Source organism: Athene noctua, chromosome 29, assembly GCF_965140245.1.
Source record: "Athene noctua chromosome 29, bAthNoc1.hap1.1, whole genome shotgun sequence".
In the NCBI taxonomy this organism is placed as follows: domain Eukaryota; kingdom Metazoa; phylum Chordata; class Aves; order Strigiformes; family Strigidae; genus Athene; species Athene noctua.
In genome coordinates this window covers 1214397-1235085 of record NC_134065.1, presented here as the reverse complement: position 1 = coordinate 1235085, position 20689 = coordinate 1214397, and the positions used below count along the sequence as shown (strand labels likewise).

Here is a 20689-nt window from a genome sequence, read left to right as displayed (position 1 = left end):
CAAAGCAAAACACTAAGAGATTTTTTGGAGGAATGTTCATTTTTGTTCTGATTTCATGCTGTCTGAAATGTCTCTTGCCCTTTTTTCCCCTTGGAGAAGTCTCATGAAGTTTTTGCAGCTGTCCTGACTCTCCTCCCCTGCCCTCCCTGGCAGCAGTGTGGCAGTGAGAGCTGCCCCCCGGGAGGAGGTGTGCTCTGCTGGCTGTTAAAGAGTTGGCAGCGCTGGGCTCTGTGCTCATCTCCAAAGGTTCCCTGTTCTCCCTGGGCAGTGGATTTGAGTGTTCTGCCATTCTGAGAACAGGAACATCTGTACAGATACAAACCCTCGAGTGCATGGATTGGGTTCGTGAAGGCCCGATTCTTTTAATCTCCTTTGGCAGCTCTATTGCCCCACATTTTCTCTCTGCCCTCTTCTCTGTCAAACTGTCTCACAGGTGGCCTTCTTGCCCAGGCTTTGCCTCGTCCCCTGGTCAGACTCGAGCTGTTCAGTCCCTGCAGGCCCAGCGGCTGCTGGGGGATCTGAGCTGGGCAGAGGCAGCAGGGCCTGATCGCTGAAGGAAGCAGGTGTTGTGCTCTGACTCTGATCTTGCTGAAGCTGCTTTTGTTACCCTTCCAGAAAACCAAGCGAGGGCTGAATCAGAGCTGGCGGTTTGCTGAAGGTACCAAAGAACAGGGGCTTTAGAAGGCAATGCCGAATCCCGTGGACAACCGTAATGCTGTTTGTTTGTTAACTTGTCCGAGGTATTTTATTGTGGGTTTTGTGTAAGGTGCTATCAAGCAATCCCATGCAGCTGGAAGCCAGAGGCAAGCCCGTTTACTTCAGGGCTGTGAAGATCTCTACTCCTGGGACAGCTGTCTCGCTGCTGCAGGGGTTGGTTTTTATTTTGCTGTGGAAAAATGGACCAAAAATTTTCATGCCATTTCCTTTTCCCTGAGGTGGGAGAATTCCTGGAAGTCTCCGCATAGAGTTAAGGGGAGCCTTCCTCTTTTTTCCCGGAGCTGGGCTGAGTGCAGCTCCCAGAAGGCCGGGCTTTGGAAGGCCGGGAGCGCTGACCCGACCAGGCGAGAGGACTCCTGACAGCAGGGCTGGGCTGCAGTTGTGGCTGCAGGTGCTGCGGGGAGATGCTGGGTGTCTGGGGGGCTGACCTGGCCGGTTTGGTGGTTTGAGGGCGCTGTACGCTCTGCCCCAGGTGCTGAGAAGGTGTTTTCTGTCGGCAGGGCTGGTGGCCCATCAGTCTGTGTTCTCAGAGGTGAGCCCACAGGAGTCCCTCGCTGGGGCTTGGCTGCAGAGAGCTCTGTGGTACCTTGAACGTGTTTGACCTTTCCCAGAGTGCTCAAACCTGCCAGTTGACGCTCTTTAACACTGTCCTCTGAAAGAGCCTTCCAGCAGGGATGCCTATCATCTCTGGCTTTCCCTTCAGAGAATTGTCACCAAAAGCTGCTGTATCTTTGTCACTTGCCAGATGCCACCTTGTTGCTCTGGGCTTTTCCACAAGAGGGCTGTGAGGAGGCTGTGGTTGTCTGACGTGTGGTGTAGGCAGGCTCTCGGTTGCCTCTGCGTGGCCAGCTGATAGCCTTCTGGCTCTCAGTACACTCTGGGTGGCAGCACAGGCTCTAAGACAACTGTAATGAGGATGTGAGTGGTCAGCTTTAGTCTCCAAGTGGCCCCAAGATGCTAGCCCAGGGGCTCTGAGTAGGGTCTCTGGCCAGCTCGGGTCCAAGAGGGCTGTGAGTAGGCTCTGGTTGGCTGTCCTGTGGTGTAGGCGGGCTGTAGGTTGCCTCTGGCTGGCCAGGTGGTGTCCTACTGGGCTCCAGTTAGTCTCTGGATGGCATGCTGGTCTCAAGAAGTACTCTGAGTAGGCTCTGGCTGGCCAGCTGTGCTGTCCCGTGCGCTCCAAGTAGGCTTTGGATCGCAGGCTGCAGGCCACCATGTCTCTGGTCCGGAGGGGGCGGGGCTTTGCTCGGTGAATGACAGCAGTGTCATCAGCATTCAAGTTAGAAGATTAACGATGTCTAAATTAATGACGCCCTTGTCTTAGAAGATTAACGGCGTCTAGATTAACGACAGCGAAAAGCGAAAGAATTTGTGTTCGTTAGGGAAGAAACAGAGAAGAAGGGGATCGGTAGAGTAACAAAGCAGAAATTTATCTACCGGTTGTGCACGCTTAGTAGCGCTTGTTGAAAGTGCTGAGAGGAACGAGTTGTTGAAATGAGCATGCGCCAGAGCCACACACAGGTTTGCTGTCACAAGAATATATAAGGACTTGTTTTTCTAATAAACGTTGGAGCTTGACTGTTAACCATATCGGGGTGTGTCTTGTCTCACAGCCTCGTCCTGCAAATAAGGGGGTTCCTGCTACACCCGCTGTTCAGAAGAACAGATGCAACCTTCCGCAACTTTTCTTTTTGCCTGTTGCTGACGTAGAGCACAGGAAGATGGCTTATGGCAGAGGCTGTTATTTTCTCTGACCTGAGTGGAAGGAGTTCCAGTTGTGCAAAAATGAATCTAAAGACATAATTTTCCTTTGCTTTCTGCTTGAAGCCATCAGCTGGTAGCAGAAACTCTCCAGGTTTCTAGTTCCGTGGATCCCATGGAACAGAAGAAGCATTCGCTATCCTGAACAATTTTTTTTGGTGGATAATGGAACAGAGGGGTGTAGAATATCTGTGTGGTATAATGCATAGCCATGTGATGTATTCTGTATGGGTTCAGAAGGTTGTTACAATCATTATCCTTGCTTTTTTTATATCAGTAATAGGAAATGACAAGTCACACCTGAAGAACTTGCACACTGTCTTCTCTGACAGCACCTTCAAATCACCAGGAGTGGCCACAGTCCCATAACAAGGTTATGCCCAGTTTAAGAGCTCCCATGAAGAAATCAGCAGTGAGACAAGTGATGGTCAGTCACAAGTGCTTTTTTCCTTTTTAAGTGAGACTTCATTCTGAGAATTAAATGAAATCCTTTTGGCATTTTTTTTTTTTTAAATTCACTATCTGAAAGCTTCTTTTTAAGTGAAATTTTGAAATCTAGATTTGTATTAAAGGGCAGAAGGCAGTACCATATCATCCTCTTATTTTTAGTTTGAAAGGAGAATGTGTGTGTTTGGTTATCCAAGTATAACAGCGAATGTGGTTGGACCGGCACACAGAGTTAATTAAAAGTATGCCAGAAGGCCATCAGGTCTGCCCTGACAACAGCAGTAATGATGGACTTCTTACATTCTGAGCAGCATTAACATTTAAATTCCTACACCTCTCCATTAGAGTTCAAGTTTCTGACCCAGAGCCCTGAGGCACCAACTGCAGGCAATGAGGCTGCATATCACTGCACCATTTGTCTCTGTCAGGGAGCCAGGAAGGGATCTGTTCGTTGTGGAGCTGAGAAATTAATTTTTGATTACCTGATTTTCTGAACACAAACAGACTGCCCACTGCAATTCAAAGTCATTCTTTTGGGGAATGCATCAAAATGAGGATCTGCAGGCTTTCTGCGGACTCACGTGTGTTTCACCAAGCATTTAGTTTTCCTTTTGGCGCCGTGGCGCTCTGGAAGTGGCAGCGTGTTGCTTTGGGGCTGGAAGGGTGGGAGGTTGCTCAGCAGTAAAGCGGCCTGATGGATCAATTGCCACGGCAAGTCCAATGCTTCTGTTGAAGCTCTTCAGGGTGAGGGGCCAAGCTTCAGCTTCAGCGTTGTGTGGTGTGGCCGACGGGGAAGAGATGCCCCAGTGCCCTGGGCAGCTGTTAGGCTGAGCAGTTCTCCTGGGGATGCAGAGAAATGCTCTGAGTGCTGCCATGGACAGGCCGGCTCCGCAGGGAAAAAAAAATCACTCTTAAGAGTGTGATTGAAATTTAGCATTTTGCTCTACAGCTCAATCTTTCTTTCAAAAAACCCCAAAGCACAGCAATGTTAGATTGTATTTAATCCTCCAGGAAGCCCTCAGCGATGGGAAGAGCTGCTTGGGGCCGCGACTGAGCCTACAGCAGCCGATTAACCCCGGAGCCCTGATGCAGCTTGAGCACAGTCTGTCTTCATGCACAAACCCGTGGATGCTGCTGAAACCTCCAACTGTGAGCTGCTGCCTTGTGGCACTGAAGTGACACCTGACAAGTCGGACACGACAGACGCTCGAAAAGCAGCTTTTCGCTGACCTTCATTCTTGGGAATGTTGGTGGCATCTTTTAGAAAAGGTTTTTTCCTATGAGTTTTACCAGACAGCTTCAGGTTTTCTTACCTGTGCCTTCTGTTCCGAGCTAAGTGACCCCTGAACTCATTTTTACTTGACATCTTAAATAGTGTCATACTTAGTTCCACCACGCCTGGACTCTGAGAGAACTCAGTGCTTTCTAGAGTGCAAGGAGAATGTAAACCATTTTGAAGTAGGTTTTTTTTCCCCATAAAATATCAGTGAGGTCACAGCCCCCAAAACCCACCTTCAGAAGCTTCTGACATTTTTAATAGTTTTCATTTAACTCAAGAAAAGGAAAGAAAACACAAAGCTGCTGGAAATGATGAATACAACTACACTGCGGTTATGTTTTTCTACACCGTTTAGAAGAAGAGCTACAACGTAGAGCAATGTGAATATTACCCGAAGAAGAAAACCAGGTTTTTCAACAGCAGAAAGACCAACCATCATCAGGGAAGAGAGAAACTGAAATTCGCATCTGGGGAAAGATGCTCAGAAGACTGAAGACTCAGTATTAGGTTTCAGCGAAACAGTAAATCAGCCTGGAAAGTTCTGGCAGCTACAGTTCTTCAGAATTTGAGGAAAAATGGTGCAAAATCAATAAAGAATGTGGTTTCACATAAAATGTGAAATGTAGTACATTCAGTAGCACATGCCAGTGCTACTGAAGAGAAGAATGCTTATCACAAGATGGTCGGCAGAATAAATTTCCACCTGCTGTATTAAGGCAAAGCATTAATTCCAAGCACTTTGAGGAGTTCAGGTAAAGCCCTTTGTACAAAAGAAAAATTTTATTCGTGTTTCCAAGAGCGTATTTTTTTGAGAAATTGAGATAAAAGGCATACATGAACATCACCATGATTACATACTATGAAATGCCCACTGAAATCTATCAAACATATTTGTGTTGAGGAAACCATTAAGGCTTGTAGCCCATGGCAAAAATAAAATCAAACGGAAGGAAAACACCCTCATCGTTGTCATATGAAAAATCACCACTCGGAAATGCCATGGGCGAAATTCTGATTATGTTGATTGAGGAGGGGGGGAAAAGGGCAAGAAAAAAAAATCAAACCATAAACATACAGGGCAGTATGACTTAAGATAGATCACAAATAGATGATATCCCCAACTTCAAAAAGGGAAAAAAAAAGATGTTAAAATAGAAATATGCCTCTTAAAATGGTTTTGAAGCTCGACTCTGATCCACAGCCAGTACTGTCAGAGGGCTACAGATCATGAGGAAAAGGTCAGCAGGCAACAATTCAGCAAAGACTGTTGGCAGTAAGGCTCACTCTGGCAGAAACTGCTGCAGGAATCTATCGCCCAGGATGTAATTGATCTAAGAAAAGTGAACACCCCCCCATCTGATTCGGCATGCTAGATGGGGTCAGTGTTTCAGTCAAGTCGAACTGGTCCAGTCTGTCCTTAAGTCCCAGCTCTGGTCTCCACCCAGCTCAGTGCTGGGCCAAGGGCACAACACGCAGCATCGCTGCTCTCTAGGCCAAATTCTTGTGTTCTTGAGACACCGACACAGCGTGTGAGGGGGCAGAGCACAGCGCTGTGCCCCAACAGGCCGGCTGCCCTCCACAGCCCAGGGCAAGAGAACTGCGGCGCTTCCACCGGCACCCCCCGTCTCACAGGGGAGACGCAGCAGCGCCTGTCTGCACCTGCCAGGGCCCGCAACAGGACGACCAACAGCTCACCTGGAATTTCAGTCAGGCCACATATTTCACCTCTCCGACAGCTAGAGGAGTCTGCTCAGCAATCTGGGGGCAAAAATAATCTTACTGCATTGTAGCTGTCCCTGATTTTCACTCCGCTTCTTTGGTTGAAACCAGCAAACGAACCTGAATTACCCTTTAACGAGTAATATTGCAAGGGCTGCAGAGAGCCAGAAAAGCCCTACCATAAACAGACTGTAATACAGCCTTCCAGCCTGTTATACAATGTGCAGTTACATATTTTAATTACATTTATTACCTAAGACGAGAGAATTAACGTGAACTGAACCTTCAATGACCCAACTGGATTCATGCCAATTGTTTTACTGTGCAGACCCCCAAGATGCAGAAGCCGGCACAACAACCTGACCTCAGAACCGCCAGTCAAGCCCCCTTTTTTAATCCACTGCTTTCTGCCATCTTTTTACTATTTGCAGTTTGAAGCTGGTTTTATCATCTCCAAAATTTTTGTTTCAGTCTGTGGCTAGCACAGAAGTAGCTTTAAAGACACGGGGCAGTGCGGCCTGTGCCCTGGTGCTCACACGCTGTGAAGGTTGCTGCTCTCCCAGCTGCTGCAGACTCTGCAGTCGAACGCTCCCTCGGTACCGTCTCGGCACGTCTGACCTTTCTGCTGGGAGACCCCGTCACGCTGCATAACATGTTCAACATCATCCCATCCTCGTCCTGAAAAGGTATGAACTAATTCGAGGTGTGGTAATACTCACATGCTTTGAACCCCACTTCTGTCAGAAGGTGAATTACATTCAGTTTGGGGATACAGCAGAATGCTTGGAAATTCCAGCACCTGAGTAAGTTCATCTCCACGGGTGTCAGACTCAGAGCAGTCATTTCTGGAACAGTCACCCTTGAGCATGCATCCCCATGAGAACTCCATCTCACCAAAGCAGCATTAGCAGTGCTGTACTGAATGATCCACGCACTGGGGCACGGGCAAAGGCTTACAGCCTGCAACGGGAATAATCAAATGATGGAAGTGAAGATACTTCCATAAGGTAGTGCACTACTCTACTGCTACTGCATTATGTACATCATTTTTTGTAGAAAAAAGATAAATAGGTAATATATATGAAAATACATCTAAAATATGACATATTACGTAAAATATAATTTTAATGTACAAATATCTATACACCCAGTAACTATTTATCTGCTTGTATGGATGAGTAGAGTATATAGCAAGTGAAGTAAACGTTACACCCTTTAGAGGGTGAAAAACAGTCTCCAACTGCACGCTCATTCTAACACACTCCCTGTGCTTTGCTCTGTCTCTCCCAGTGCCCCCCCCAACCAATCCTCTTCCCTTCTAAAGATGCACGATCCAGCCACCGGCCTTTCCCCTCACCACAGCGCCTCCTGCTCAACGTTTCCGACCCCCTTCTCCAGTCAAACTGCCACCTTCGCTGCCAGCTGAGGCCTCCGCCGAGAAAATATAACCCCTCCTCCTCCTCCTCACAGAGCTGCTGAGGATGGGAAAGGCACACAAACCAGACTGCGAGCGGCCGGAGGCGGGGAAGTTCACCCACTCTATCGGCTGCTCAGAGCAGGGCTGGAGGAGGCGTCACTGTGCAGGGGAAGGCAGCGCCGAGGGACACGCTGGGAGAGCAGCGCGGGCACGGCAGAACCTGGGCAATCCTTCTCACCTGGGATGAGAAGACCCCTGGCAGAAATCAACCAAAGTCCAAGGTCACACCTCGTGACGCCAGTACACTCCAGGCCAAAGTGTGAAGGCTCCACTGTGTAAAGAAAGAAGGAAACTCCGTACCTAAAAGTTCCATCTGTTCAATGTTACCGTACGACTTTTTAAAATGAAAAGCATCAACTATTACCTGGCTAACCATAGTATTCCAGAGGACTGTAAATATTACTGCAAGGAAGACCTCAGTTTCTGTTTAGCACAAAACTGGGAGCTTCTCTGAAAAACAGGCTGTAGTCTTCAATTACTGCATAGCTACAACAGAGAGATATATAGGGCAGACACCTATAACGTGTCTCTGAACGCAGGAAATACCACACATTCAAAATTATGCAACTGTTCACAGAAGCGTTTCAGAAATAGTTGAACTTCATTTCGATTTTTCTTAAATCACCAACAGCATTTTCAAATGCTTATTAGCAGCTACTTTTATCTATCCATTTTAATGGAATAGAACTTAAGTAAAAGCTTCCACAAGTCCTTCTTAAGGGTTCAATATTTCCACCTTTCAGCAGTTTCTTAGAACTAAAGTAACAACATTCTACACCTTCTAAACCAGAATTTAATTCTTCACTTTTTTGTTTTAATTTTCTTCTCTAGATCCTTTTCTGTACCGCTCCTCCCTTCTCCCCTTACAATCTTCTGTCATTTTTCTCTCCTTTTCCCACCTTCTCTGCATTTTTTTCTTCCTTTTCCCCCTTCTTCCCTCTCTCCATCCTACCTTTTCATTCTTTATAAAAACCCTTTAAAGGCTGGGAGAAAGGACAGAGGTAAACTGTCAAGAATAGAAAAGTTGCAGCCAAAAATTGCTATTACCCTCTAATTATTTTCTCTCTCTGGTATTGTTCCCATTCGACCCCATCCCAGGCACAGCTGTGCCCGGCCCTGAGGAGACGAGGGGCTGTTATAAGCGGTTCCCAGCAATGGGGAGGGCAGGAGCCAGGCTCCTTAGCGTTATCAGTCCTTCTCTCCAGAGACCGGCGTACAGCCCGCGGAGGGGGGTGGAATCAGAAAAATTCAGAAAAACTGGCAATATCAGCCTACACTATCAGAAATACAGAGCATAAAAATTGACACGGGGAGAGGTAAGCAGGGGAGTGCAGCGACCCGCAGGCCAGCAGCGCGCTCAGCCCGTGGCACAGCTGCGGGCACACACAGGCTGACGTGCTCCTGCTTTTGACAGAGCTGGGGAGGGACTATCACACAGCAGCAACATCTACGCCTTCTGAAGAAAGACCCGGCACAGCTCATACTTTGAGCTTCAAACCCGTGTCCTCAGAGGTCACGGAGACACCATGTCACTGCCCTGGCATCGCTCTGGGGCTGGGCACATGTTCAGCCTTTCCCAGGACACTTGTGCCCTGGCCACCAGGGATCAGGTCAGACCTTACAGGCTGTGACACAGCCCAGGTGCCAGAGCACATCTGGGGTCAGTAGGTATTATCTGCACATGGCTTCAAGGAGAAGAGCACAGTGCCACGCACAGGGATTTGATCCAGCTCTGGGCCCCAGCAGCCCCTTCCCAGCAGGTGCGGGGCTGGGAAGCTCTGTGGGCACGTGGAGCCCGACCACGGCCCCTCCTGCTCAGGAACGGCCGCTCCCTTCCACGCATCACACGGTGCTCGGCGCCTGGGGAGCTCACAGCTGACGGGGCTTTCTGCTCAGCTATCCAGCTATTCTGCCTTCTCGCCCACTCACTGCAAAGATTATCAATTTTCCGGATTCTCGAGTTTAAAAATATCTCCCCCGAGGCATAAAGGAAGAGAGGCGGGTGGGTACAGTAGGGGTTCCCTCAGTGGATGCACCAAGGGACCAGGCACGAGAGTCACCGACTCACGTCATCCCCAGGACAGACAGACACTCTTCTCCTGCCAGGGAAACGTCCACGTTGCCAAACACCAGCACACGCTGTTGCCGAGGCTGCGGCCTCCGATAAGCCTCAGCAAATGCCTCTGACCTTCCCTTCAGCAGTTGGTCCTGAACTCTGGGAGTCACACTGCACTGCGCCTTCAGCAGCTCCACCAGTCCAAGCAGCACCCTTTACAGAATGAAGCACTTTTTACTTTTCTTTTTACCCAAGGATATCCCAATCTCACCTTCAGTTATTGCATTTATAGTGTTCCCTCTTTGCAAGAGAATTCACTGGGTTTCAAAGTACACGTTTGCCAAGACCACAGATCAAATGGTCCTAAACTGCTTCGGATGTCTGAAAGGGAGAGATTTGCATATTTGTTTTTCTTTAATCACATCTATCCTTCTTTTCTCCTCTTAAGCAAGCCCACCTTTCATGCCTAACCACTTAGGGCCAACAGGAACACTTAGAAAGGTCGCTTTGTTGTACTCATTCTAACATTTCACAGTACCTTGTTTTCCCGAAACAGGGTTATCTATCGCCCAGGACTTACCCGCATTGCATTCTGCAGAGCAAAAGCACTTCCTAAGGTAATGAACACAGAGCATGTTGTCAAACAAACAAACAAAAAACTCTATTCCCCTTTAAAAAGAATTTAAAAAATCAAAATTCAGTCATTTCTAAATCCTGTAGTACATTCTACCGATTCCCACGACTCCTGAGCTATGAGCTGCATCAGCCCGTCTGTGTCTTTGCACAGTGACTCCGACAGCCCGCGAAGGGCACCGCAGAGATTGCCACGAACTGCGGGGAGCTCTGAGCCCAGGCTGCAGTGCCCGGCGCGGCACTGACACACAGAAATCCTACGGGACCTGTATGCACCTAGCGCCTGCAGCCATCCTGCTCCTTTCTTATTGAAAAGGATCCAAACGTAGATCTATAAACCCAATTTCTAACGAAACTGAGAGATCTCCAATACCTGCTCTAAACATCGGTGTCTTCCCAGAGTCAACCTTCCAGTTCTTTACATTTCTCGGGACAGCAAAGTAAACAATGATTAACACAAACTATTTTGTGAACAAAGATTTCTTCTCACCCGATGTAAACATCAGGAAAAAAACCCCAGTAACCAGAAAAGTGACGGCTCACAGATTAATATTCATGTGTGAATTTACATCGATGTTTCACATTAATCTGATTTTGTTTAGACAGTGTAAACTAATACATTTGAAAGTATATTTTCACAAGTAGTTTTCAGTGGAAAACTTGATAAAAATTAAAAAGTATCGGAGGCCTGACTTTAGCAGGTCCCAGGCTTGACCAACAGCCTTTCACAGCCTGGGCTGAGGACAGGATTGTCACATTCTACGTTGCCAGGACAACTTTCATACCGCCAGCTTATGACTGGCCCAGGTTTTGAATAGAAAGATACAGTTATGAACTAAATCTGCCTTTCTATCTGAAAAGCAAATGAATCTCCAAGAGCCCAAAGAAATCCAAACCCCACATAAGCCAATGTATTAGTTGAAATCCTGAACATAAGCCAAAATGAATTTGCCTCACATCAACAGTTTCCAGACTGGACAGAACAATTATTGCAGGCTTGTATGAAAGACTGTACTACTGCTCACTGAGTGCACAGGCGAAGGAATTACACACCTTCTGAACAATCCTACCCTGCCCTGCAAGGAGCTTTATGATGCTGAGCTATAGGAGACTAATGGACACGACCGGAGGTTTAACAAACTCATGCTGTGCCACAGAGGAGAATCTAGATTTTTAAGATTAAAGTTAAAGGCCTGATTCTCATTGCCTTCAGAATGCCAACTGAAACTCCGAGGTCAATTGTACTGTCATCGCATAGAGAGAAACCAGCTCCCTCATGCCCCAAGCGATGCTGAGCTTTCCATGGGGAGAGATGCTCTTCCTGTGCCTCCTCCTCCCAAGAGTCTTTTTCCTTTATGTTTGTATTACAAAACACACAACTGCCTTGGGAATACCTTGCACAGTCTATTAGTAAAGCCACACCCATGTCTAAAATGTGCTTGTCTCCAAAAATATATGGACAATTACCTGGCACGTTAGCTGATTAAAAATACCGCTGATAACAAACAAGTTTTGAACCACCAGACAGTTCCAGGCAGTCATCGCTTCCCACACCCTCCACACCTTCACAGCTGAAGTCACACGCTTCTCCTCATGTTCATAATCACAGGCACCTTACACAAAGCAATAAATATTTACATACGTGCAAAATAACGCACAGAAGCAGCTCACGAGCCCCCACAGCAGGGAGCAGCACTAGAACCGAGAGGCTCTCAGCGCTCACGGAGCCGTACAGCGCTGTGGCACAAGTGCAGTGCCAAGATGCTGCTCAAGAACACGCTCTGCACTGCTGACACCTGGGATTTGACCAAGCATCACCTCCCTTCACACACTGATCAGGATACCTCCTGACTAGAGGCACTGCTATCCTACCCAGGAAAATAACTACCTGTAACCAGCTTACAAGAAAATCTATTCAAACTCTCCACGGAACAGTGTGATTCCTCCAGCTCCTATCACAGGCTGGCACACAAAGTACATACATACTGGTACATAAAGAAAAAAACATTAACGGGGAAAAATCTCGGGTTTGACCTTTACCAGTAAACCCAGCGCCATCCACTGACACCGTGTTTCTGGAGCCCTGTCCCCTGTGTGTCCGCTTGGAGCTCCGCACAGCAGCAGGGCTCTTCTCAACCCCGGGCTCTGCCCAGGGACACGAGAAGTCACAGCGCTGCCAACTCACAACAAAGGCTCCAGGCTCTCGTCCCTGAAGCAAAACCCTTCCAATCTGCACTTAGGCATTTCATACAAAATCGCCCAGCAATCCAAACAGCGGAGCACGCCATAAAAACAACCCCGGCTGCTCTCGGTACGTGTGCAGCTGGGCACGTGTTACCAAGAGCAGAAACCCAGGGTCTGGAGCATCGCTTCACCGTGGGTGTATCCCCGAAACACACGATCACACAGATCCTGGCACCACTGCCCGGGGTTCCTCCTGCACCAAAAAGAATCCTGACACTTCTCTACGTTTCCTTCCTCTTTACACCCAGCAGCAGCCAGGGCATTAATTCTGGTTTCTCACCCGTTACACTCTTCCCTTGATTAAAGTGTTTTACAGTAACAGCCACCCCAGGCCAGACTCTAACCCAGATCTCCGGGAACCTCGGCAGATGGGGTCTGGAGGGGAACGCCCGGTACCGCCGGGAGTCTGACAGCGGCGTTCCCTCGAGACAGCTCACCTCCAGCTTTCCAAAACCCCCGAAAACACCCACCGTCCCGGTTAGACCGGGAAGGAGCGAGGAAACGAATCCTTTGCTCAACCTCACTCTTGCCCAAAGTGCAATTTCCACGCGGCCTTGGCGCCCAGAAGCCCCCATTTCACTCTCATTTTTTTAACTGTCCTTTGCCCTTTTGATCCGCCTCTCGCCCACTTTCTCTCTCCCACCAACACGCGCAGACCCTCCGCAGATCCCCCCGCCGCGTGTTCCCGGCCGCCCGCCCCGGGTCCGCGCACAGAGCCCGCGGGAATCCCCCGCCCGGAGGAACCGGCGTCCCGGGACCGAGCGGCCGCACCCGGCCCCGCCGGCCCCGCCGGCCCCTCCGGCAGCGCCGAGCGCCGCAGCGCCGACACCGAGACGCGGCGAGCGGAGCGAGCGGCCGGCAGCGGCCTCGGGGCGACGGAGCCACGGCCGCGGCGGCGCTTCCCACCGGCCCCGCCCGGAAGGGCAGGGGAAGCTCGCGCTGGGGCCGATGGCCCCCGCGGAGCTGGAGGAGGTGCCGCTGGCCGGGGGCTCCAGCGGGGACCACAGGGCCCTGGCAGCAGCCCCCGGCCTTGGCTGCGCTTGGGGACCAGCAGCCCCCGGTTCTCGGCCTTTGCAGAGGAGACGACGCGGCCTCCGCGGGGGGGTGTCTGTGAGCCCTGGGCAGGGCTGGGGATGCCACCTGGAGCCAAAGGCTTGCTGCAGCCTCCTCTGCCGGCCTGGGGCACCTCGGGGCGGCCCTTCCCTCCAGGCACCTCCCTGCAGCCCAGAGGTTGTCCCCGACGCTCGCTCGGAGCTCAGGGGGACGAGTGGCACAATGTGCGTGCCGGGAGCAGGGGAGGGAAGAGGCACGAGGGCTCCACGCCAGGTCAGACAGCCCGGGCCAGGGGCTCTCCCTTTCCCAGGCAGGCTCTGCCCTTCCGCTCCCACGCGCGCACACGAAGACACCCCCTGAGATCCGGTACCTGTCCGGGCCTCAGCCCCTGCCCCACGGTTCCCCGTCTTACTGATTTTATTAACAACTGAAATTAAATTGTGTTTGATTCTAATATAAGTATAGAATTGAGATATTTTAGAAAAAATAATTTTACATTTATTGTATTTTGAATCTAGCAACCGACTGCTACTCTAAACTTCCCCGTACAGCCCTGTGCCAAGGCTGAAGGGATTGGTCATGATTGTTTAGTAGGAACGGTTAGAACCTAGGTAACAAAACACGAGGTGATTTGTAAACTGATTTATAATACATACATAGGACTAGAAGAATGCAAGGAGTTGTCAAGGTCCAGGATTAATGGGAACTGAGGGCAGTGACCGTAACAGCTTGCAGGTACCTGCCAAGAAAACCGTGTCCTTAAGCAAAAGGTGATTCCGGCCGGGGGAGATCGCGACCGCTGACCCACGGACCACCTACTCACATTACACCCCAGAGCCATTTCTAGACATTTCTAACCTCTACTGCGCAGAATCGGAAATAGGAAGAGAATATGTTCATGATTTCTTGGAAGCTGTGTGCTTATACATGAAGACCTAATGAATATGTAGGAGTAAGTTCTATAGAAGGTGTATGATTCTGGTGCCTGGCACGTGTTGTTGGTGAGAGCACTCCCCTACACGTCCGGCCGTCAATAAAGGAGTGTCTGCTTATCTGCGTCAAATTGGTGTAGGTAAGTGCTTTTATCCCGGATTTCGGTGACACCCAGAGCTGCCTCAGGCAGACACCAGCCCACCGGGCTCCCAGAGCTGTCGGGGGGGGCAGAGGTCCCAGGAAGGGCCAGGGGGCAGAAAGCCAGCCTGCCCCCAGCTCTGCTCTGCCTGGGAAAGCTGAGCCCAGCCCAGCCCAGCCCCACCTCTGCGGGGAGAGCAGCTGGGCGAGGGGCAGGGGGAGAGGGCTGCCTCCAAACCCAGCTCAGCTCCCCTCGGGGCTTGACGCCGCTGCTTCTGCCTGACAGGAGTGACTGAGGAGCTCCTGGTCCAGCTCTGCTGTGGGCTTGGGAAGAAGGACACAGACCTGCTGTATTCAGCCTAAGAATAACTGCTGTATTGAGACAAAGGGTGCAGCGGGTGGTTGGGGGCATCGGGAGCAGAAGGGGTGGTCGGGGGCATCCAGAGCTTTAGTTCAAAGGGCTGCTGTTTCTTTTTGACTTCGATCAGGAGCCGCCCCTGCTTCTTGATGTGTTCCCGGCAGAGGACATGGTCATCGTCATCATCGTCAGAAGCAGGAGGGTCTGGAGGAGAGAGCAGAGAGGAGCAGGTTGGGGAGGGTCTGCGGGGCCACCTCCGCTGTGCCTGTGTCCCTGGGGAGCTGTGGCCCGTTTTGGAGGGCTGGTGGCATCCCAGAGAGCCCCGTGCCAGGCCCTCGGGCACAGGCACTGTGACGGGCTCTCCCAGCCCAGCGTCCCAGGGTGACCTGCAGGGCCTGGGGATGCCACCGCTGGGGTCCCCCCCCAACACTGCTGGGGCTTCCCACCAAGGTCTGGAGCTGCGGGGCGGTGGCTTCACCTCCGCTTTGGGAAAAAGGGCCGTGAGCTGCAGAAGCTCCTTGTCTGCTCCAAGAGCCTCCAATCAGAGGAGGCCACAGGCAGAGCCAAGCACTGGTTCTTCACCCTCAGGGCAGGGGATTTTGAAGACGAGGGCCCCCTCCCTGCCCCACAGCATCTCCCCTTGTTTCTGCTGGGGCTTAGCGCTTACCACCCCAACAGTTGCCGTCGTTCTCCCACATCCCCACCTAAAACCACGCCCCGTGCTCAAAGCCTTGGAGACAGCCAAGGTCAGACCCAAGGTCTGGAGGCAGCTCCTGGGTCGGGGTCTGCTGGGACAGTGGGAGACAGGCGAGGACGCTCAGAACTGCCTGTGGGCAGGGGCTGGGACAGGCGCTGGGGGACGTGTCCCCGCTGTGCTCTCCTACCCTTGGTGTCCTCCAAGGAAATCTTCAGGCTCCGGGGAGCCTGTGCCATCGTCTGCTCCAGGAGATTTCGGACCTTGACAAAAGTCTGTGAAAGACACCCTGGGTTAACTGCTGAAGGGGAGGGGGTGTTCAAACCCAGGGGTGCTTCACCTCCATGTCCCCATGGGGGGACACCCCGCAGCGCCCAGTGCCCCTTGGGGCTGAGCTGCGCCACGGCTCTTCCCCGGGGCCACGTCCGTGCTCCCATCTAGGAGGACAGCTTGGGACGGGCCACCTGGGAGAGCCCTGTGCGGGTCCCCAAAGACCACCGCAGGGATGGAGCCCCAGCACGCACCGCATTGTCCTCGTTGAGGCTGTGGCTCTCGGGGGGCAGGCTGGCCGTGCGCTGCACCAGGTACTGCAGCTTCTGCCTACAGTGCTGGAGCTTCTCCTGCGTACTCCAGGCCTGGACAAAAGCGTCCTGCAATCGGAGAGAGAACAACTACGTTGGTGGGGAAGAAGAGTCTCTTGGGGTGACAGTGGCCGCTCCACACATCACTGTGCTGTGCCGCTGCACCCCCAGCACCGGCCGGAGCCGTGCTCACCCCCGCACCGCACGGGTACCTGGCCGGGCACCGTGATGCCACGCAGCAGGACGGCCAGGTTGTTGACAGCGTGGTCAAACTGGAGCAGCAGATCCTCCTCCTTCAGCATCTGGGCTCGCATCTGCTCCCGCCGAGCCTCCTCCCGCTGCAGCTCCCTCCTCAGCTCCTCCTCCAGCTTCCTGCAGCCAGACACATTCACATCCATACAACTGCATCAGGGTGCAGAGACACCCCACATCTGTTGCCAAAAGTGCTCGTCTCACCCCCCGCACCGCCTGCAGAGCAGAGATGTTGCCTGCAACCCAACCCCACGCTGCTGGTCCCACTCCCCACGCCAGGCAAGGAGCAAGGGTCCTCCTGGTGCCACCCGCAGCGGGAGCTTTGGGGGCTCTGCCAGGCCCAGCGCTGGGGGAGCACTCTGCTCAGGAAACCTCCCAGAGCAGGAGGGGTGGGGGCTGCAGCAGGACGGGGGAAGAGGGGCCCTGTTGGGACACCCAGGATGCCCACATCCCTCCTCCAAGGGTGGTGGCCCAGTTGGCACGGCTGTCCCGAGGCCAGCAGTACCTGAGGGTGTTGGGGGGCTGGCGACGCTTCAGCTCATCGTGCTTCAGCTCCAGCTGGTGCAGCGTCTCCTTCAGCGCCTGCTGCTTCTCCTTGCACTGCTGGAGATACCGCTCCAGGTCCGCCGAGGCCTTCTGCTGCTCCAGGAACCTGCCAGCCATGTCCTGGCCAGGGGAGAGCACGAGGACTCAGCCCGTGGCCCTCCTGGAGGGTACAGGAGCCGGGCCGTGGCCTCGGGGAGGTCTCTGCCCCAGGGACTGCTGCAGGTTCATGGCATGGAGAAAAGCAGCTCCATCCCTGCCTGCACAGGAGGGGTCTGGGGGGCTGCAGGGGCAGAGCAGAGCAGAGCACCCCACCGGGACACAAGGCCAGCAGAGAGGTCTCGGCTCAGCCCTGCGTTTTAACGGAGATGGGTTTTACTTACCCAGACGTGGGAGCACGGCACCGCAGCCTTGGCCTCCTCCACCTTTTTGGTGACCCAGGCCTTGTACTCCTCCTGGGACTTGGTGTCCTCCAGTTGGGTTCCTGGCGTGGGAGGGAAGCGTCAGGGAATGCTGCCTGCAGCTGTGCCCACGTCCCACCCCCCTGCACCCCGCCAGGCACTCACCCGCAAGAGGGTCCTGCAGCTGCAGTTTCGACAAGTCCACGGCGAGCTTGTGCCTGGCTTGCTGCAAGGATGTTCAGCGTCAGCCCCCGAGCTGCTGGCACCCTGGGGGAGCTGGCCCTGCAGGCCCCCCACCCACGGGGGGCTCCGCACTGGTGCCTGTCACCTGCCCGCAGCCCTGCCTGTGCTGGCCCCCCCAGCTCACCTCTCTCAGATGCCTTTTTAAGAATTCCTTGAGCTGCAGCTTCTGCGCGGCCTCGGAGCGGCACCAGAACTCTCTGTCCGCCCGCATCTGGGTTTTTAACTTCTCCACATCGCCCTGCAGCGTATCAGAGAAGGGAAAATTAGCTGCGGAAGCCGGAATGGACCTTTGGGAGCCAGCTGAGCTTCTGGGATGACCAGTGTCAAAAAGGACACCTGCCCTCCCCGTGCTGAGCACGCTGCCTTCACCGTGGCTGGCGCTTCGGGCAGGCTGTCCCCAGCCCCAGGGCACTCTGGCCCAAGAGCGAGACCCAGGAGGAGCTCTGGAGGCAGCCGGGTGCCGTGGGCAAGCCCAGCTCAGTCTCTGTTGCAGGAAGACTCCCCGGCCAGCCGGGGCGCGTGGTGCTGTCGGTGGGCTCTGGAGTGTGGGAAAGGGCCCCACGGTGCCCCGGGCCATCTCACCTTGGTTACAGCAGCCGCTCTGCGGGCATCTGCAGCCACGAGCTCTGCATCTTCCAGCTCCCTATGGTAGCGTTCAGCCGTCCCACACAGGAGGTCCAGGTGCATAGGCAGGTGGTCCAGCTCCTGGGACAGAGAGAGGCACAGCACGTCACCCCACTGAGCCCCAGGGGTCCCCCACACTGTGACAGGGGGTGGAGGGAGCAGGAGGACCTGGCTGATGCGGGGGGGCGTAACACCAGAGCAACCCCTTGGACACCTCGTTGCCTTGGCAGGGGGAGCGGGTGGGACGATGGCACACAGTGAGGAGGGGCTCACCTTCCGCAGGGCATCCCGCACCTCCACGTACAGGGCTGTCACCTTCTGTGCAGCCTGAACTTTCAAGAGCATCTTCTCGATGCTGTTCTCCAGCTGGCGAATGGCCTGGGGCAGAGACAGGAGGGGGGACACGGGGTGACGCCACGTGCCGAGCCTGGAACCCACCGGGGGGGTGCAGGGCTGGGATGAAGGCCCCTCACGGGTGCTGCCACCCCAGGAAGGGGCCCTGGGTACCTGCAGCTGCGCCTGCTGCTGCTTGTCCTCCTTCTCCACAGCCTGCAGGCGCTGCAGCCGCCTCTGCAGCTCGTCCCGGGCTCGTCTCCGCTGCCTCACCTGGTCCAGCAGCAAGTTACAGGTGTTCACCCGCGCATGGATTTCAGCCCGGAGCTTCTCCTGGGTCACCTGCATGGACATGGGAGCGTTGGCCAGGCCAGAGGCAGGGCTCTCTGGGCACCTTCTCACAGGAGAAGGGTCCTGTCTGGAAAACTGCCCCTGAGGTAGAGCTACAGATGCCAGGACGTTGCTGCAGGACATCGTCGCTCCCTTGGCAGGACGGGCTCTTGGAGAGCTTTGCTCTGGGGGGCTGGTCGGGCTAAGGCAGAGCTGGGCAACTACTGAGGGCAGCGCTGGGTCAGGCTTAGGGACTCTGCACAGCGCAGACCCGGGGCTGGGCGCCAATAAAATCCATCGATTGGTGCCCCAGATGTGGCTGCTGGCAGAGAGCGGCGGCACTGCCCTGTCCCTGCAAGAGACCCCAGGGAAAGGCAGCTGCGTGGGGCCAGCACCCCTTGTCCCCACGGCCTTACAGCCAGGTCACAACCCGGGGACAGGTAGGGGAGGGCAGAGAGAGCTTCTCTCTCCAGGGATGCAGCTGGAGCCTGCAGGAACCCGGGCAGCCCTGGGGACACGCAGGCTGGGACGGCCAGGAGCTCTGCTGGGGCCAAGGATCTGCTCGGGGAGCTCCAGGGGGTCCCTTGAGCGGTGGAAGGGGACCCACGGCACCACACGGGAACACCCCGTGTCTCGCCGCACCAGCCCCGTGGGGCTGTCCCTGTGCCGGCCCCCGGCCCCTCCGCCACGCACGCTGTTCTTCCCAGCGCCCCGGAGCCCTGGCCCCCAGCGAGCAGCCCCTGCCCGCCGGAGCCTGCCATGGCCTCCTGCCTCTCCCCGGCATAGCCACACCCGAGGGCTCCTGCGCTTCGCAGACCTGGGAGGTGGTGAGCTTGGGCACCGGGGGCAGGAGAGGGGCAAAGAGAACATCCCCCCAGCCTGGGGACGGTCACATCCAGAGGAAGCCGCATGAGGGGCAAGGGGGGCGCTGTCTCTGCAGGGCCAGCACAGGCAGGGGCACAGTAGACGGGACCTGCCGGTACCTTCTGGGCGCCGCTCGGGGCACGGACGTCCTGCACCGCCTCACACAGGCGGGGCAGCCGCTCGCTCTTCTGCTGGAGCTCTTCCCCGCAGGACCACGTGAAAGCCTCCCTCTCTTGCTCTGCAGGACACGAAGGTGCTGTTGGGACCACGCAGGACGATGGGGGGACCGAGAGCCCCCCGCCCGCCCCGTCCCGTCCCCGCGCAGCCCAAGGGGCAGCACCTTGCAAGGCGATGACGGTGCGCAGATCCCGGGCGTGCTGGCTGAGCTTTGCCTTCCGGCCCGGCACGGAGCTGGTGCTCCTGCCTCGGCCCTTCAGCCCCGCCGCGCGTGTGGCATCCATCGCAGCTCCTCGCGCACTGGAGACAGCCCGGGCTGTGGCCACGGGTGGAGCCCAGCTCCCCGCGCCCGGGAACTGTTGCCGGGGCACGGAACAGGTGAGGTCATAATCGGTTACCGAGCAGGCGAAGGCAGGGCGGGCAGGGGAGATCCCCGCTCTCCTTCCCATCCCCGTGGCTACGGCAGCTGCCACCCGCCCAGCCGGGGGAGCCCCCCAAGCCCCGCCAGAAACAGGGCGAGGGGCATTTCAGGGAAAACAGCTGCACACCCGTACCCAAACACGGCTCCGGCGCTCTCCTGCGAGCTGCCAGCTTGTCTCAGATGCCCAGAGGCGTCTCCCTAGATACGCACCTTTGGAAATGTCAGTTCCTCACTCAGGAAACGCTGGTGCAGGGAGTTACGCTCCGGTTGGAGCGGGCAAGAGCAAACCAGCTTAGATTTAGTTTCTGTAACTCGAGATCTTCACCCTGTTGTGCTCCAGGTGCTGGCCACAGAAACCAAGGGAACAACTCCCCCCCTGGGTTGGTCTTCCCAGGAAGACCGTTTTGCCAAAGA

The 20689-nt window shown here is 54.3% G+C and overlaps 2 protein-coding genes across 2 annotated transcripts in view; both read right to left on the bottom strand.

The window, feature by feature from the left end:
- LOC141971424 (E3 ubiquitin-protein ligase PHF7-like) overlaps positions 1-10039 on the bottom strand; it is a 32335-nt gene extending 22296 nt beyond the window's left edge. Inside the window, 1 exon segment of the mRNA XM_074928769.1 lies at positions 10034-10039. Coding sequence (XP_074784870.1) covers positions 10034-10039 — 6 coding nt within the window.
- Positions 10040-15458: 5419 nt separating this feature from the next.
- Positions 15459-20138, bottom strand: LOC141971423 (coiled-coil domain-containing protein 183-like). The gene is made up of 11 exons (XM_074928768.1): positions 19797-20138; positions 18658-18825; positions 18424-18528; positions 18109-18231; positions 17651-17764; positions 17449-17509; positions 17266-17366; positions 16845-17005; positions 16300-16489; positions 16031-16156; positions 15459-15781 (listed from the first exon to the last, which is right to left on the bottom strand). Exons 1-11 carry the CDS (start codon positions 20136-20138, stop codon positions 15560-15562), a joined length of 1713 nt encoding a protein of 570 aa, XP_074784869.1. The 3' UTR covers positions 15459-15559.
- Positions 20139-20689: the final 551 nt, after the last annotated feature.

Coding starts and splice junctions, on each gene's coding strand:
- LOC141971423 (XM_074928768.1), bottom strand. CDS start 20,138: ATGGATGCCACACGCGCGGCGGGGCTGAAGGGCCGAGGCAGGAGCACC. Junction 18,232..18,423: donor TGCGGGATGCCCTGCGGAAG/GTGAGCCCCTCC, acceptor TCTCTGTCCCAG/GAGCTGGACCACCTGCCTAT. Junction 16,157..16,299: donor GCATCACGGTGCCCGGCCAG/GTACCCGTGCGG, acceptor CTCCGATTGCAG/GACGCTTTTGTCCAGGCCTG.